Source organism: Astatotilapia calliptera, chromosome 12, assembly GCF_964374335.1.
Source record: "Astatotilapia calliptera chromosome 12, fAstCal68.1, whole genome shotgun sequence".
NCBI lineage: Eukaryota > Metazoa > Chordata > Actinopteri > Cichliformes > Cichlidae > Astatotilapia > Astatotilapia calliptera.
In genome coordinates, this window is record NC_137433.1 from 3,060,121 (window position 1) to 3,076,232 (window position 16,112).

Sequence of the window (16,112 nt, forward strand, 5' to 3'; positions counted from 1 at the left end):
ACCACTTATACAGAGTTTTACATAATTTCCTTAGAGATTATTAAAGTGTTCTGATTCTGATGATTTATAAAGCACATGATGCCTTTAATGTTACTATGTCCCACACAGGCAGCACAGCACTAGGATGCCAAAGCACACCAGAGACACCCAGGCAGGGGTGTGTGAAACAGGGCTGTACGATGATGAGTGGGTGTGCCCCACTGTAAAATCTAATTAGTTCCCAGAACTTAAAAAAAATTGTAAAAAGGTGTTAATGTACAAGATGACTATGACTGCTGTTAAAATTGGGGCAGTGGGGGGAGCGACACAAAATGAACCAGGTGAGTTGTAGAAAAAGGCAAATGTGAAGTCATCGAAGAAAAGATCGATGGCTACGTGAGGAAAACTATAACAAAAGAAACTGTTGCAAAGCTTGATTAGTTATGCAAGAAACAGATATAAAAAACCCACGTTGATTAACTGATCAGGGACTGGTTGGGAAAAATAATAAAGACAAGAAGAAAACTAAGGAATAAACAAGACACACACACACACAGTGTTGGGATCCCAGTCAACAGCTGTCCACCCTCTCTTCTGGCTCCTTCCGGCAGGCATGTTTTTGACTCATTAGTCTGACTCCCTTCTGATTCCAGGCAAACACAAAAGAGGACAGAAGAGTAAATCATCACTGTGTGTGCAATGACTCAGCAGGGATAATTAACATTGCACAAAAAATATTAATAATTATTTGACAGCAATACAGCCTCACTGCATTGTTGTCTTTTCTTTACATAAATAAAGATATTTCCACCATAAACTGATGCAGAAAAGGTGCCAAATGTTGATATTTATAATCTCCTAAAACATCTCTACAGCCAGGGCGACTCTGGAGGTCATCTACTCATCATAGAGGTTGGTGGGTTTTTGTTTTGTTTCTTGTTTATTTCTGTAATATATTTTAATCTGCATATTTCCTGCGGTAAGTGGCAGTCTTTATTTTCTTTGCAGTGTTGTTTGAATACACAGCATTTGGTGTCACGCTGCCTGGCCATATAGGCTTATGTCACATTAATAAAACTCACAATCCTGAATGTAATATTTGTAGCAACTTGATATGTAGTGTTTGGATTATGTACTTATTAAAGTGATAATAGCCTCCAAAAAATTAATTAACAAGCAAACAATAGGAGCAAAAGGCACAGCAGAATACCAGATCGAATCCAGCGTTTGTCAAAGAGAGCTGAGATAGAGAGCTTGCAAAGAAAGCCCACCTGGCTAAATGAATAGGCAATGTTGTCAGGGTTTAGAGGAGTCAGTCGGCTGTGAGGCTGCCATATAATACAGCAGCTGTCAGCGCTGACAAGTCTCAGAAACACACACCTCTAATCTCAACACCCCACCCTTCCCCCCGATTTCTTCTCCCCCTCAACCATAAAAAATGACACACTCCGCAAATATTAAACATCTTCCAAGGCCTATTCCAACATCTTCTTTTCTTTAACACAGTCCCCCTCCTGCTCCATCCTTCCTGCTCCCTCTCCCTCTCCCCCTCCACATCTCTCTCTCTCCCATCTTGTCTTGTCCTTGTCTCCTCAGAAGCCCTGGCAGCCGGATCATCTCCGTCTCTTAGTGTCAATTAAAAGTGAAATATCTGCATTTGTCAACATATCATTTGTGCTGGGCCCGTGATGCACTGCTGATTTGTCGGCCGATTCCTGACACTGGGGAGGGAATGCCGAGGCGGCAGTCTCCCTCATTAGACCTGGAGCTGGCACCATGATGGCTGACACTGCCGGGAGGCTTCGCTCCCCACCGACATGATACTAACCCAAGAACAGGCCTCGTCTGTCAGTCTTGTCACTTGCCAGCCAGCCATCCAGTCAGGGAGAGCGAGGGGCAGATGGGTAGAGGAGGAGGTGAGCGAGGGTGGGAAGAAGCTCCATGCACACTTCTGTGGGGGCCAGGCAAGGAGAGAGCTTATAATGAAGTTTATTTGTTTAGCACAATGTCAATAAATGTCATATTGTTTGAAAGATGTGTTCACAAGGGTTGACAAATTGTAAACAGTTCTAATAACCTCGTAACGTCCACCAGGTCACCAGTGACCTGTTTAGCATTAGGGTTGGGTTTTCTTTTAGCTCCTCACTAAGATTAAGGTAATGTAAGGTATGATATTTGCATTTTATAGCTGAAGGTTTGTTTGTTTTTTATCAGAATTAAGTTTAACACATGAAACATATTTTAGATACGCACAGAAAACAGTAATCAGTTGATTTTTGAGCACGTAAACAGGGTAAAAGGGAATCCAGATTATTATTTCCTCTTAAATGTTCTTTTTAAGTACTGCCAGTGCTGTTTAAATTAAATGAAGTCATTTAATCTTTGTCCTTAGATAGAAGGAGGTGTTGGATTGATTGTCACACATCCAACAACATATCCATAAAGTCAGACCTGCTCGGGAGCAGGTTTATAACCTTTAATCCACATACAAAGAACAGGTCCTGGAAGTCTAAAGCTCCACAGCAAATGCTCTTGCATTTCAAATTTAAAATGAATTTTTTCCTCCTGGATGCAAGAATCTCTTCAGTAAATTTTAGCATCATATGCCCATTTTTGCTTAGCAACATGCTGCAGCTCACAATCTTTATACAACCTGATCCAGCTCATTACCAACATTTAATGCAATAACCTCAAGAAGTTCACCTGCCTCCACCTCCCTAGATCCAAACTACCATCTGTTTGATGGAAACAGGCCCAATACACCTGGTTCTGACTCTGTATCCTACTGGACCAAAGAAAATTGGTCCACAGGTCCTGTGTTCATACCTGCGATGGACAGAGCTGTTTTCAGTAAAGCTAGGTGGACCTGCACAATTATAAGCAGCTGTCTTTAATCAGTCCTACTTCTGCTGTTTTTGGACTGTGTGAACTGTTGTGTGGCTCATCCTGTGAAAGTCACAAAGGACACTAAAGGGGAAAAAACACAATAAAAATAAAACCGAATCAATTGGGTGGCAATGACCTACTTAAACAGGGTCTAAGCAAGTCGTTAGACCAAATATATTATAACTATACTTTTTCTTCTGTCAGGAAATACCATGACAGGACTGGACCAAACCCCCAGACCTCAAACAACAAGCCAAAAATAGATGTATTTTTATTCTTATTTCTTGTTTAATCAAGAAGCACAGTCAAAAACATCTCGGACAGCAAATGTGCATGCGACACTAGGTCTAATGATGCCTCCTGCTCATCCCAGGTTAAACCATCTATTTAGCCAAATTGCACATTTTGTAAAAGTTGCAAGAAAAGGCAGAAAGTGAAGACAGAATTAAGAAAACACATCCTGGTTAGTCAGTTAGTACATTTAAATAGAAAAGAGAAGCTTGGAAGCAGGTTAGCAGAACAATTAGGAATTGGGCAAAAAGAATAAAAGAGCAGTCAGGAGGTAAGACGATACACATGCGTGAGGCAAACTGACAAGGAACAAAGGCAAGACAGCAGGTGAAATATACAGCAGCTAATTGGAGAATAGAACGGGTGAGGTTTGTCTGTGCATATATGAATCAGGTAATTGGGAGCAAGTCAGAGGACATCTGCTGGGTGGAGCAAGTGTGACAAGCTGCAGAGCAAGAAAAAACGATATCAAGAGAAACTGCTAAAGCAAACAAATATTTTATGACTTTTTTACCACCTTTCTCTAGTGTTCTGACAGTTTGTTGGTTTTTAAATATTATTTTTGTCCTAATTTCATATATCTGCCTCTGATATTTGCACCAACTCAACATAATGGATACCTAATAAGTTTGTGGTGCTTAATTCATTTTTTAAAAAGTCTCCATGTTGTGGTGACAGAAAAAATTGATACATCAACTTTCTAATGGCTTATATTTCAGTGAAAGAATAGCTTTGCAAGCTGCCTGCTGAAGTGACTGAGACATACGTGATACCTTAGTTTTTACTTTGGATTGTCACAGCCGAGCTAGACTTTAATTCTGGAATTCCTGGCTCCTCGGCCCCCACACTGCAGGAGCAGGGAGGAGGAGGATGCTTGCCCTGCTTAACTTGCCATCATTATGAGGAAAAGTACTGACCAAGCTAACAGCTACCCTGGGTAGGAGTCACTCAGAGACACAAAGGAATGCACTATTATAGCTTCAAAGAGTAGGGGGGAGAGGAATGGGGGAGGAAAATGTGAGAAGGCTGAGCAGCGCATAGTGGGAAAAGATGATGTTTTTTTTTTTAAAAAGGAGTAGGACTGTGGACGTGGTTCAGTAGTCATATTTAATATATATTTTTAAATATACCATATTTAATAGTAATGTATTTTTACCACGATATAATTCATTTCAATTCAATTTATTTATACAGCATCAAATTGCAAAAACAGCCGCCTGAAGGTGCTTTATACTGTAAGGTAGAGCCTACAATAATACCTCCAGAGAACAATCATATGACCCCCTATGAGCAGCACTTTGACGACAGTGGGAACAAAACCTCTCTTTAAACAGGAAGAAACCTCCAGCAGAACCAGGCTCAGGGAGGGGCGGGGCCATGGGTCCATATTCCTGCAGACCGCCGTGTTACTGGGAGATTCAGTGTTGCAGCATTTTTTTTATGTCCCCTTCCCTGGATCTGTGCCTCCATGCAAACCTATCTCCAAGGTCCACACACAGTTCTTTGGGTTTCATGGCTTGGTTCGTGCTCTGACATGAACTGTCAACTATGGGACCTTATAATAAGTGTGTGCCTTTCATATAAGTTCAATCAACTGAAGTTACCACGGGTGGAGTCCAATCAGTTTGTAGAAACATCTGACAGATCATCTGAGCTCAATTCTGAGTGTCATGGCAAAAGCTGTGAATAAATATGTACATGTTCTGTTTTTGCCCTGCGACAGACTGGCGACCTGTCCAGGGTGTACCCCGCCTCTCGCCCTATGACAGCTGGGATAGGCTCCAGCACCCCCCGCAACCCTGAAAAGGATGTTCTGTTTTTGTTTTTTACCTTCAAAGTGTATTCACTTGGTCATTATTTCGAGGTGAGAAATGTATGTAATTCAATATTGAATAATGCTGTAACACGACAAAATGATGACTCAGTGAAGTGCTGTAAGCACTCTCCAGATGCTCTGTACTGAGAATGTGTTTAGCATTTAGATGAAATGCACCTGAAGCCTGACATGGTGGATCTTCAAATGTAAAATACACATCACTGACGTCACAGAGAAAAAAAAAGATCATCCATGTTATACATTTTGTGTTTTATTTTTACTTTAACACTGATTAAGACACATTTCAAAATAACCTGATCCCATATCCAGCCTCGTTTCTCTTATGTACATAAACAAACACTGTAACCAGAAACATTGATGGGAAATATACATTTAGCTTCACACACACGAGCTTTGTAAGACCGTTACAGTCTCAGTGTGCTGACCCATTCATTTCACTCATAAACCAAATAACATTTCTAAACAACAAAACCAAACTGTCAGTGCTCTCTGAACAGACTGTAATCTTTTGGAGTCGGGTGCCTCGTGCACAGATCTAACATGGCACAGTTTCAGTAAAAACACCACCAGTGTAAAAATCATTATTATCATTCTGTACGTAGTTGAGATATTTACCTACCCTGTGCATATTCTGTTAAAAGACATTGTGTAATACTGTATGTATACTTTAATCAACATGTGATTAAAGTATTATATGTCATCTCTAAGATGCAAAACACCTAAACAGCTACAAATAACACAGGATCCTATGAAGGCACGTACCTCTACATTCACTTTAAAGGGGCCAATTAAGGATTTCAGGCTGTTATGAAACACTATGGGAGCCCTGCAGAAATATAAACAAGCCTGACTAATAATTACAACACAGTATGATTATTTCCACAGAAAACTTCATGAATAACCACATTTATCTCACCAGCATAGTCCAGCCAACACTTACATATTAAAGGGCATCCAGGTTGCAAGACTTGCAAATAAAGCCTCTGAATTTACAGTAAATAGTGCAGGAATATTTTTATTCTGTTAAATTTGCCTTGATGATTGGGATGTTTGCTTGGGGTGTCTATTTCTGCATTTACGATTAAACTCTGTGCATACAGAGGACACAAGGTAAACTGTAACTTAAACTCTAATGTTTTAAATCTTCAAAAAATATACAGATAATGAGCAGAATTATGTGGATATAACACTGCTTAAGATAATAAGAAAAACTCTGAGCATTAATGTGTAGGTGTAAAAGCTTCCCTCCCCGTAGTCCTCATTGCCCAGCTGATGTTTATCAACAGCATTTCATATTCAGGTCGAAGTTTTGGCTTCCACTTCCTTCCAAATGTGCTGTATGGGCGTGAGTTCTTCCACAAATCAATTAAGAACATTTATGTTTGGAATTAACATACAATGACATGTAAAACAGAGATTTATAAGCACATAACTGAACTGAAATGTTCCTTTAGCAAAAGAAAAGACCAAACCAAGAACAAGTGTAAGAGTTGTCGGAGCACCAAAACATCTGAACTATAACACAGTCTGCCAGCACGTTTCTCTTCTACACATCCTATGCAAAATAAAACTAAGCTATGATATATAACCATCACTTGGGTTGGTTCATCGTGTTTATTGTAACCTCACAATCGGAATAACCTTCCTTAAGAACTGTCTCGAGTAGAACAGCAGCTTTGCTCCTCAGTGGAAATCCGGCACCTCACTAACCCAATAAAACAGAAACGGATATGAATATACTTTTGGCCACCGATCTGTATTAGGGCAGATGTAATTGGCTGGATGAAACAAAATCAATGTAAACTTCAAACATGAAACATTCACAATATTCAGCTGTCACTTGTTTGTGTTTTTCCATGATTTTTAAAGTTTTACATGAGTGTATGACCTCTGCACCATCCATTAACTGTAAAGGTCAGCAGCACTGGTGAATACAGAGTAAAAGGCAAGCGAGCAGGTGAACAGGACTACAAATGCACAGACTTTCCAACTTTCAAATTTTCCTGTAAATGTTAACTTGAATGAGGAATTCTTTACATTACTCTCAAGGTCAAATTCAGTCTGATCAGTATTTATGAAACAATATAAAACAACAGGCTGAAATTAAGCGAAATGATTGGTCGTTGGCCACAGTGGATAAACACTGGAAGGTATAAACATGTAATAATGGTATGTGTGTGTTTCCTTTGTGTATTCACGTCCACAAATACAGGTGTGACCTCCTCGGACTACAGCAGTAACATTTCTACAACAAAACGCTCTGACACGAAAAATACATCAAAATAAACAAACATAAAAACAAATTCAGTGGTTTCAACTTTTGCTGCAAAGTAAACACAGCAAACAACAATGACATTATAATTACTCAATAATAAAGAATGGTGTGGTTGACTGTGTGGAGTCATACAGTGCACATTGACAATATAATACAGCAGTTAGTTTTTTTTCTCCTACTTAGGCCACAGCGACGTCTCGCCACAGCGACGTCTCGCCACAGCGACGTCTCGCCACAGCGACGTCTCGCCAAACGCTCCGTTTAGAGTTCTGATCTCATTTTCCATCACACAAACTTTCCAGAGATTCTCATTCCCAACGCGTAACAGACCGACAATCTGTCACGGACCGAGGTGTCTCAATGTAGCGTGAAATGAGACGCTCTGGATTCTTGAATCCAACAGAATGACGCTCGCGGCGCTCACACACGCTTAGAGCAGAGGATCTAACCCAGGGGTGGGCAATCTCAGTCCACGAGGGCCGGTGTCCCTGCAGGTTTTAGATGTGTCCTCGAACCAACACAGCTGGTTTAAATGGCTAAATTAGCTCCTCAACATGTCCTGAAGTTCTCCAGAGGCCTGGTAACGAACTAATCATGTGATTCAGGTGTGTTGACCCAGGGTGAGATCTAAAACCTGCAGGACACCGGCCCTCGTGGACTGAGATTGCCCACCCCTGCTCTAAGCCTAACCCTATCAGACAGTGTTTTCTAAAGTGATTCATGGTCAGAATGTAAAACACATTGACATGTAGAGATTCATTCCAAACGGCTCTCATGCCTCTGAACATGCCGAGAATTTGTCACGTAGCGTCGGTATGTTACGTGTTGGAACTTTCTGTACTGTTTTATTCACACAAACCCGAGCCAGATGTGCTCCGTGAGTAATACTGCATTGTACTTTAACCTCTTAACATCCACCAGGTCACCAGCAACACAACTAAGGTGAGGGTTAGAGTTATGTTTGGGTTTTGTTTTCTGAAAAACTACGACAAAGTCTGATCAAATCCTTTGGCATTGCAGTTTTTGTTTGTTTGTTTGTTAATAGCGTTTTCATTATTTTTAAATTGGAAAAGTTGCATAAAAAGGTGAGCATATATATCAACTTAGCCAATACCCAACGCCTGACTGTAGTTGAGTCGCTCGTAACCTGACTGATTTTAAAACGTTAACAATGCTCTTTTCCAGTGGGACATCGTTTACATTAGGCAAGTGGAATCCCTGGCAGCATTCTTGAATTAGAAATTTAACATCAAGGTAATTTAATTCAAAATGCATTCTTTCAGACAAAAAAGCTTCACTGTGGAAGGAAAGAAAGGAAAACCCAATATGGCAAAAGAGATGACGGATATAAAAATGACGTCTGGCTCCAGAAAAATCTAAAACTTCAGTGTGTAACTACAACTACCACAAATAGTGGGGAACAAAGTAGTGCGCAACATGCACGCATCAGCCACAGCGTGAAAACCTAACGTTGGCTCTCTCAGTTAAAACATGGGGTCTGTCACTGGGACGAGCAGCAGACATTTTGGTCCGTTTAGCTTCTGATCACATCCCATAAAAGCTCAGACTCGATCTGGACCTGAGCACTTTGGAGTTCAGCTCCACGTGTTGGGCTCCGTGGTGCTCTCGCTCTACTCCCGAGCCCTTGTTGTGGTGCAGTTTTTTTCATCTTTCCTTTTTATTTATGCAAAACAGATTTAGTGTGAAAAGCAACGCCCAACGAGAGCTAAACATCGAATGACCAAACTCTTTCTACCAGCACAGTCTGAGTTTGCCTCTGTCAGCATCCACGTTGAAGTCTTCACCTATAAGTTGTGAATGTCACAAGTTTTTCTAGAGAGAAAATGTGATACTGATTATTTTGTTACCTCTTTCCTTGTGTAAAGGATAACACTGAGGACTATTTGATCTCTCGCCCTTAATATGCATCCTTTGGATGTAAGTCTGTGAGGAAAGGCTTCAAGCCTTAGATAAGCCTCTCTTCTGGAGGCACTTTGAGGACGCTGCCCATTTCCAGTCTGGCCCCAGCTACCTCCTGTGAGCTGGGGCTGTATGTGCCCTCTGATTGACGCTTCTTTCGTGCTGTCATGATGAGAAAAAACACCACCAGGATGGCCAGTAAGACACATAGAGTGGTCAAAGGAATGGCCACTGCCAACCATGGAACTCGCTCTGTTTGTTCCTCTTTCTGCAAGAGAACAGCACAGACCAGCTTAGTTTGAAGTGTGGATAAAGACTGAAGCACAATTTCAAGCACTGCTCTGGAGGTTTAATCATTTTCTCTTGTAGCTAAAGGAAACCTGACTCAAATAAAGGCATTTCAAACTGCAAACCCATTGAGCAGAACTAAGCACATTAACTTACAACTAGTTTTGGTGAATGGAGTTGTGTGTCACTTACATTGCTATCGCAAAGCGTGCCAGTGTATCCTGACACACACACACACTGGAAGTGGTTGAGTCTGTCGAGACAGGTGGCACCATTGAGACAAGGGCTGGACTCACACTCATCTATTTCTGTCTCACACCTGAAACACATCAGCAAGGTTTTAGCACAATACTGACTGACAGAGCAGCAGCTCACATGTGCCCTTCTGACCTTTCTACTTAGATGTGGTTCAGATGTACTTTTAAAAGTACAGGGTGTGGAAGAGGAGAGTGTGCAGTGTCGTACTCCTACCTGTCTCCAGCATATCCTGGCTTGCAGGTACAGTTGCCCCCAGAGTCGCCTCCAATACAAACTCCTCCATTAAGACACTCAGTGTTCGCATTGCATGCCACAGGAGGAAAACGCCATCTATTAGACACACAAACACATTTTCTCAAGGAGGCTTTCGACAGCAGAGCTTCAGCTAATGATTATTTTTAGTAGCTGAAGCTCATCAGCTCTTCCGGTTATTGGATATTTTGTTCCGTAAAACACAGGACTGGAAAAACAGACTGGAAAAACAGACTGGAAGAACAAGTCTTTCAAAAGCTGGAACCATCAAATGTTTGGCATTTCTGTTTGTTTCAGATGACACTGGCAGATTATTCATGTTGATCACCTAGTTTACTAATTGTTAATTTTTTATAGAGTGTTTAATTCTAGTAAAAAATAATAGTTTTCAGGGCACATGTATATTGAAAAAAGGATAAAACACAACGTTAAATGGTAAGTGTTACCTGAAGCGAGCTTCAGTTATAACATGAGGCCAAATTTATGCAGCAAAGAGAAAAAAAATCACACAGCTGTGGGTGAAAATGAAGAATAGCTGTGAAGAGAAGCAACTTCTTTACAGTTGACAGAGAAAGTCCAGGCGCAAAAAGGAATGTAAACGATGGCCAGCAGGGCAGAGCACTTACACTGATGGTAGCTAATTCTAGCTTGTGTGCTAATGCAATTGGTAGATAACAGATGTAGCAATGTACTGAATGGCTAATAAAAGCTGATTCATCAAAACATCTTGGGTTTATCTTGCTTGCCTTTACTTGATAGGTGCTTTAGACAGTAAGGTTCTAAAAAAAAAGAAACAATGCCCGCTTTGTGCTACTTAAAGTACAGCGAGCTAGCTGCTTTACTATCTTAATATTTTCAGACATGAAATATTGGTTCATACATTGGACCAGCGGTTCCCAAAGTGGGGGGCGCAGAGCCATTGTAGGGGGGGGGGGCAAAGTATGACTAAAAAGAAAAGACTCCTTGGACAATGCTAGCATAATGGACACGTTATTGACGGGGCTCCCACACAAACATGAGATTTTCTTATAAAACAAAGGGGGGCCTAGCAAAAAAAGTTTGGGAACCACTGCATTATACAATAAATGCTATAACAAACAAAAGCAACTGACAAACCGATCTGAAATAAATCTCTGCATAACGTTCAGGCAGCCTGTAATCATCCTTTGAAAGAATAATTTTAAATTCTTTAAGAATATAAATAAAAAAGTAACAACTGCAGGAGAAATTTCAATATAGAACCAGGCAAAGTTTTACCTGGTGCAGTTTTGCACATTTAACCCTGAGATGCACACGCGGGGTCGTTTTTGACCCCACGTGTTTTGATTCTTCAAAATCTTTAAAATGAAAAGTTGTAATATATTCATATTCCAGGTATTCTTCATAAAACATGTTTGGGACATGAGTCCATTTGCATTTGTATTTACTTTTTCATTATTTTTTAAAAATTGCAGTTCTTGTATCACTACCCCACTCTTCCACAAGTGGCGTCAAAAATGAGCCCAAGCAGTTCCTATGAAATCTTCTATGAGCTTTTCTTTTTTAGCAACTCCGACCGTCCCACTTACACTTCTGATGTCAGCAGTCTCACCACCGAGATCATTTTTACACAGCAACATATACAGTATGTAAGTATTATCTCCATTTATGAACTTGTTTTTCATTGTACCGTCCATGTGTTTTTGGGAGTCCTCTGCATAACCCATTGTAAAAGGAAACTATGTCAATTTGAAGATATTTGCCATTTCTTGCGCTTTGATGACAAGAGGACCAGAGCCAACCGACTGAAACAGACCACATGGCAGCTTCCTGCTACATATGGGACCTGTTCCTGATCAACTGCAGGTAGGAATTCATCCCCAGTGATTGTGTCACAGTGGATGAACAACTTGTGCCTTTCAGAGGTATGACCCAGCTTCTACAGTAAACCGAGTAAGCCCACCAAGTATGGCATAAAAACCTTCTGGGTTTGTGATGCACGCATCCCATATGCAATTGATGGGATTGTGTACCAAGGCAGACAACCAGGGGATGACACCCAGAAGAATCTGGGGGAAAACACTGACAGTCAGTTGTGCAGTGGATTCAGACACACAGGCCACAACATCACCACTGACAACTTCTTCACCATCTTGCAGAGCATCTCCTTGAGAAGGTTCTGACTATTGTGGAAACTTTGCGACAGAACAAGCCAGACATTCTTCCAGTCATGAAGGCTTCCAGGTCCAGAGATGTCCACAACCTACATCACTGATGCAACGGGAAGGTGTGGAGTGAAAAAAGAACGGCTGCAATCCAGCCACAGGAAAGAAGCACACAGGGCCAGCAGAAGAAGAAGAGGTGCCAGTTGTGTCCAAGAAACAAAGATCGCAAAGCCACTGATTGCTGTTTGAAATGCAATACCCCTGTGTGCAATGATCACAGCCAGAAGCAAGTAGTTTGTGACAGCTGCACGCAGTGAGAGGAGATAAGATGTTTTTGTTGTGTTATGGTCTCCGGACCTCTTTTTGTCCTCCAGACATAGGGACAAACATGTTTTGACACCTGATTGATTGACTGATTGTTCAGTGCTAAAATGTAAATGAAAAGTAAACAATGTACATGTCAAAAATGAAATTTCTCTTTTGTTTGAACAAAATATATAATCTTAATCAAAATTAGAGAAATGTCTTTCTCGTGGCTCAAGAGTTGGGAGTTCGCCTTGTAATCGGAAGGTTGCCGGTTCGAGCCCTGGCTTGGACAGTCTCTGTCGTTGTGTCCTTGGGCAAGACACTTCACCCGTTGCCTACTAGTGGTGGTCAGAGGGCCCAGTGGCGCCAGTGTCCGGCAGCCTCGCCTCTGTCAGTGCGCCCCAGGGTGGCTGTGGCTACAATGTAGCTGCCATCACCAGTGTGTGACTGTGTAAAGCGCTTCGGGGTCCTTAGGGACTAGTAAAGCGCTATATAAATACAGGCCATTTACCATTGCAAAAGCGCTTTGATTTTGTGGAGGGGGGGGGTAGTGATACAAAAACTGCAATTTCTTAAAATTAATGAAAAAATAATTAAAAATGCAGTTTTATGAGGAATACCTGGAATAAGAAAATGTTACAACTCTTCATTTTAAAGATTTTGAAGAAAAACAACCCAGTTTATTGCAAAAATGCTTTGTTTTTATTTGGGGTCATTTTTGACCCCACTCGTGGAAGAATGTGGGTATTGGTAGGTTGTGCATCCAAGGGTTAAAAGAATGCGCTGTAGAGAAGCTGAAGGCTATACTCACTGGCAACGCTTTCCAATGTAGCCAGGAGGACACGAACAGGTGTGAGTTTCCTGTGTTTCCACACAGTCTCCTCCATTCTCACACTTGAACTCCAGACAGTTATCCACCTCTGCCCCACAGTCTTTCCCTTTGTATCCAGGCTCACATTCACACTGGAAGTCTGCCAGGAGGTCTTTACATGTCCCGTAGACACAAGGCGTTGAAGAACACTCATTTATCTCTGTTTCACACAGCTCCCCCTCCCATCCAGGTGTGCAGCTGCAGTTAAACTCATTAAACTGGTCCTGACACACACCCTGGTTGAGACAGGGCTGCGAATCACAAATAGGTGCACCTCGGCACCCAATGCTTGGCTCGTGGCCACCCACTCTGGTGAATCGGCTCATCTGAGGTGGATCTGCTACCTTTATGAGCGGTAGGTAGACCCCACCCAGCCTCACCTCTCCTAAACATCCTGTGTATTTTTCTGCCAGCCAGATTTTGGTGTCATTGAGAAAGTTGAGGTTGCCAGTTGTTCCAAAGCTGACACCAGCTCTCTGTCCATCTACGGTGAGGCGCCAGCGCGACTCTGACTGTGTTGGGTCAACCATGGTGAGCTGAATGTGATGCCATGCCCCATCAGCGATTGTCCTGTCGCTCGTGAAGGCCTGCAGCTCTGCACCATCCCCACTGTCCAGTTTGACCAGCAGGCTGGAGTTGAGCAGGCCCAGGCAGAAGACCTCGGTTGTGTTGACAGAACGCAGCAAGATCCCGTTCTCATCCCGTGTTCGTACGTTCATGGTGATGTTGGTTATGGAGCTCAGCAGGGAGCTTTGGGCAACGTACTGGAGAGAATTGTCCTGGAAAATGGCTTCAGTTAAACCTGTGAGGGGAAAACGTCATGAGAGTTACTGGCACTAACAAACAGGAATATTAGGAAACAATTTTTGAAAAAATAAATGCTGCTGGTTCAGAGACATCACGTTAATTTTCACCTCCACCAAGGAGGTTATTGTTTGATTTGTCTGTTGGTCTTTCCTGAAGGATATGGATGAAAGTTTGATCAGAGTTGAGACTTCGCCCACCTTAGACGTCTTTTAGAGTCGAATCTTGACTCAGGAAGTATTGAATAACACTGTAAGACTGAAATAAGAAAACTTGGAAGACAGTGGCATCATGCTAAGAAAATAACTAATCCAGGCCCAGATATCCTTCTGGATCAAGGGACCTGCTTTATTCAGCAAGTCTTCTGTGGCAAACACTTTGTAAAAATGGGAGGAAAGAATTACTTTTAGAATTAGATGAGCACTAAAAATGATTCCTGCTAATTGATTAAGTCTCAATCAGTCACACACACTCTTAAAGTGCTTTTATCTAACTTTCACAGACTCGGGGTTCAAGTATTTTGTCCAAAGAGACTTGGACACATGGACTGGAGGATCCGGGGATCAATCCACTGACCTTCTGACTGATGTACCATCTGCTCTACCTAGTCTATCATATTTGATACATCAGATTTTTAGTCTTCTACATCAGCAGTGTGATTTCTTGCTTTCCCTCCAAAAAACCTAAATAAATTGCAAAATTCATTTTTAAGCACAAAAAGAACCAGAAATATCAAAGATTATATAAATTCATATCCAGATTATTTTGATTTTTTAAAAAGCTAAATGATTGGCTGTAGCACCAACAAAGTAAAGAGTAACACTTGATAACTAAACAATATAGTTCTGTAGAACCATTGTCATGTTGCTCTCTGTGCCACTTCAATGCTGCTACACAGTAAAAGCCATCTTTCAGGTCCAGATGACCTACAGTGTGACAGATTGGGTGTGATACAACCATTCCAACCTGCACCTCTGGCTAACCAGCATGCCTGTCGCCATGACCTAGCAAAGAAGCGCCTGAAAAGTGTTTCAGTAAGGCCTTCTAGCTATCCGCTGGGCTCTCCTTGTGTAATGACTCGAAAAACATCTGGCTGTCACTCGAGACACTATTTTGAGGGAATTGAGCCAACCCCATTCAGTGTTTTGGACCCATCGAAAAGGTCTTGGCAGATTTGGGAGGCTATGCCTAACCGTTATTATGGTGCATGGTAAGTGATATGTTTAAAAGTTGGGTAGGACGTTCTGTGACAAACCACTGGTTTGTATTTATGGGAGGGGGTGTTATGGCCCTAGCTGGGCCTCCTGAAACTGCCCTTGTGTGGGCGTGGTGTTTTTCTCCGCCTCCTCCTCTCTTGCCACGCCCACCCCCTCTGTTTCTCTCACTCTCCTCTCTCCCCAGGACACAGCTGCTCTTAGTTAGCCTCGTTTGCCACCTGAATCCAGTCAGCAATCACCTCTGAGGCTATTTAAGCTGGGGATGAGCTGTGAGCAGCGTGGTTTTTTTCTCTGGTGTTCTCACATTGGGTGTTGAAGTTGTTGGGAGAGATCCTATAGTGTGGAAGCAGTGTGCAGTGTAACTGCTTCACGTGAGTAGTGTGGGCTTGTGGGCCTCGGCAGCAGTAAAGCTAGCTGCTGCTAGTGACAGGGTGAGCTTGTGGGCCCCTGGAAGTGCCTCCTCGTGGTGTGTTTTTGTTTGGTTGTTGTGTTCTTTGTTGTTGCAACCTTTTTTCCTTTTTCCAAGTGTTATTGGTAAAACGGCGTTGCCGGCTCTTTATGTTAAGATTATCTAAAATAAAGACTATTTTATTTACTAAAAGCCTCTGTCTGTTTTCCTTTCATTCTGTTCTGGACTCATTTCTTACTGGTCCCCTCACTCGCATGCCTAGACCCCTTCGGGGGGAACGTAACAAAGCCATAAAAAAACTACTTCAATATGATGCAAAATAATGTTTATGCACCTGCTACAGAGCTGTTAAGGTCACCGAGTCTCTCTGTCAAT

General features: G+C 41.9%; 1 protein-coding gene across 1 annotated transcript in view; it reads right to left on the minus strand.

Moving 5' to 3' along the window:
- Positions 1-5,230: 5,230 nt before the first annotated feature.
- LOC113033870 (protein crumbs homolog 1-like) overlaps positions 5,231-16,112 on the minus strand; it is a 31,363-nt gene continuing 20,481 nt past the window's right edge. Inside the window, exons 10-13 of the mRNA XM_026188027.2 lie at positions 13,248-14,109; positions 9,948-10,064; positions 9,669-9,795; positions 5,231-9,456 (exon numbers count right to left, since the gene is read on the minus strand). Coding sequence (XP_026043812.2) covers positions 9,235-9,456; positions 9,669-9,795; positions 9,948-10,064; positions 13,248-14,109 — 1,328 coding nt within the window. The 3' untranslated portion in view covers positions 5,231-9,234. The remainder of the gene's footprint in view (positions 9,457-9,668; positions 9,796-9,947; positions 10,065-13,247; positions 14,110-16,112) is intronic.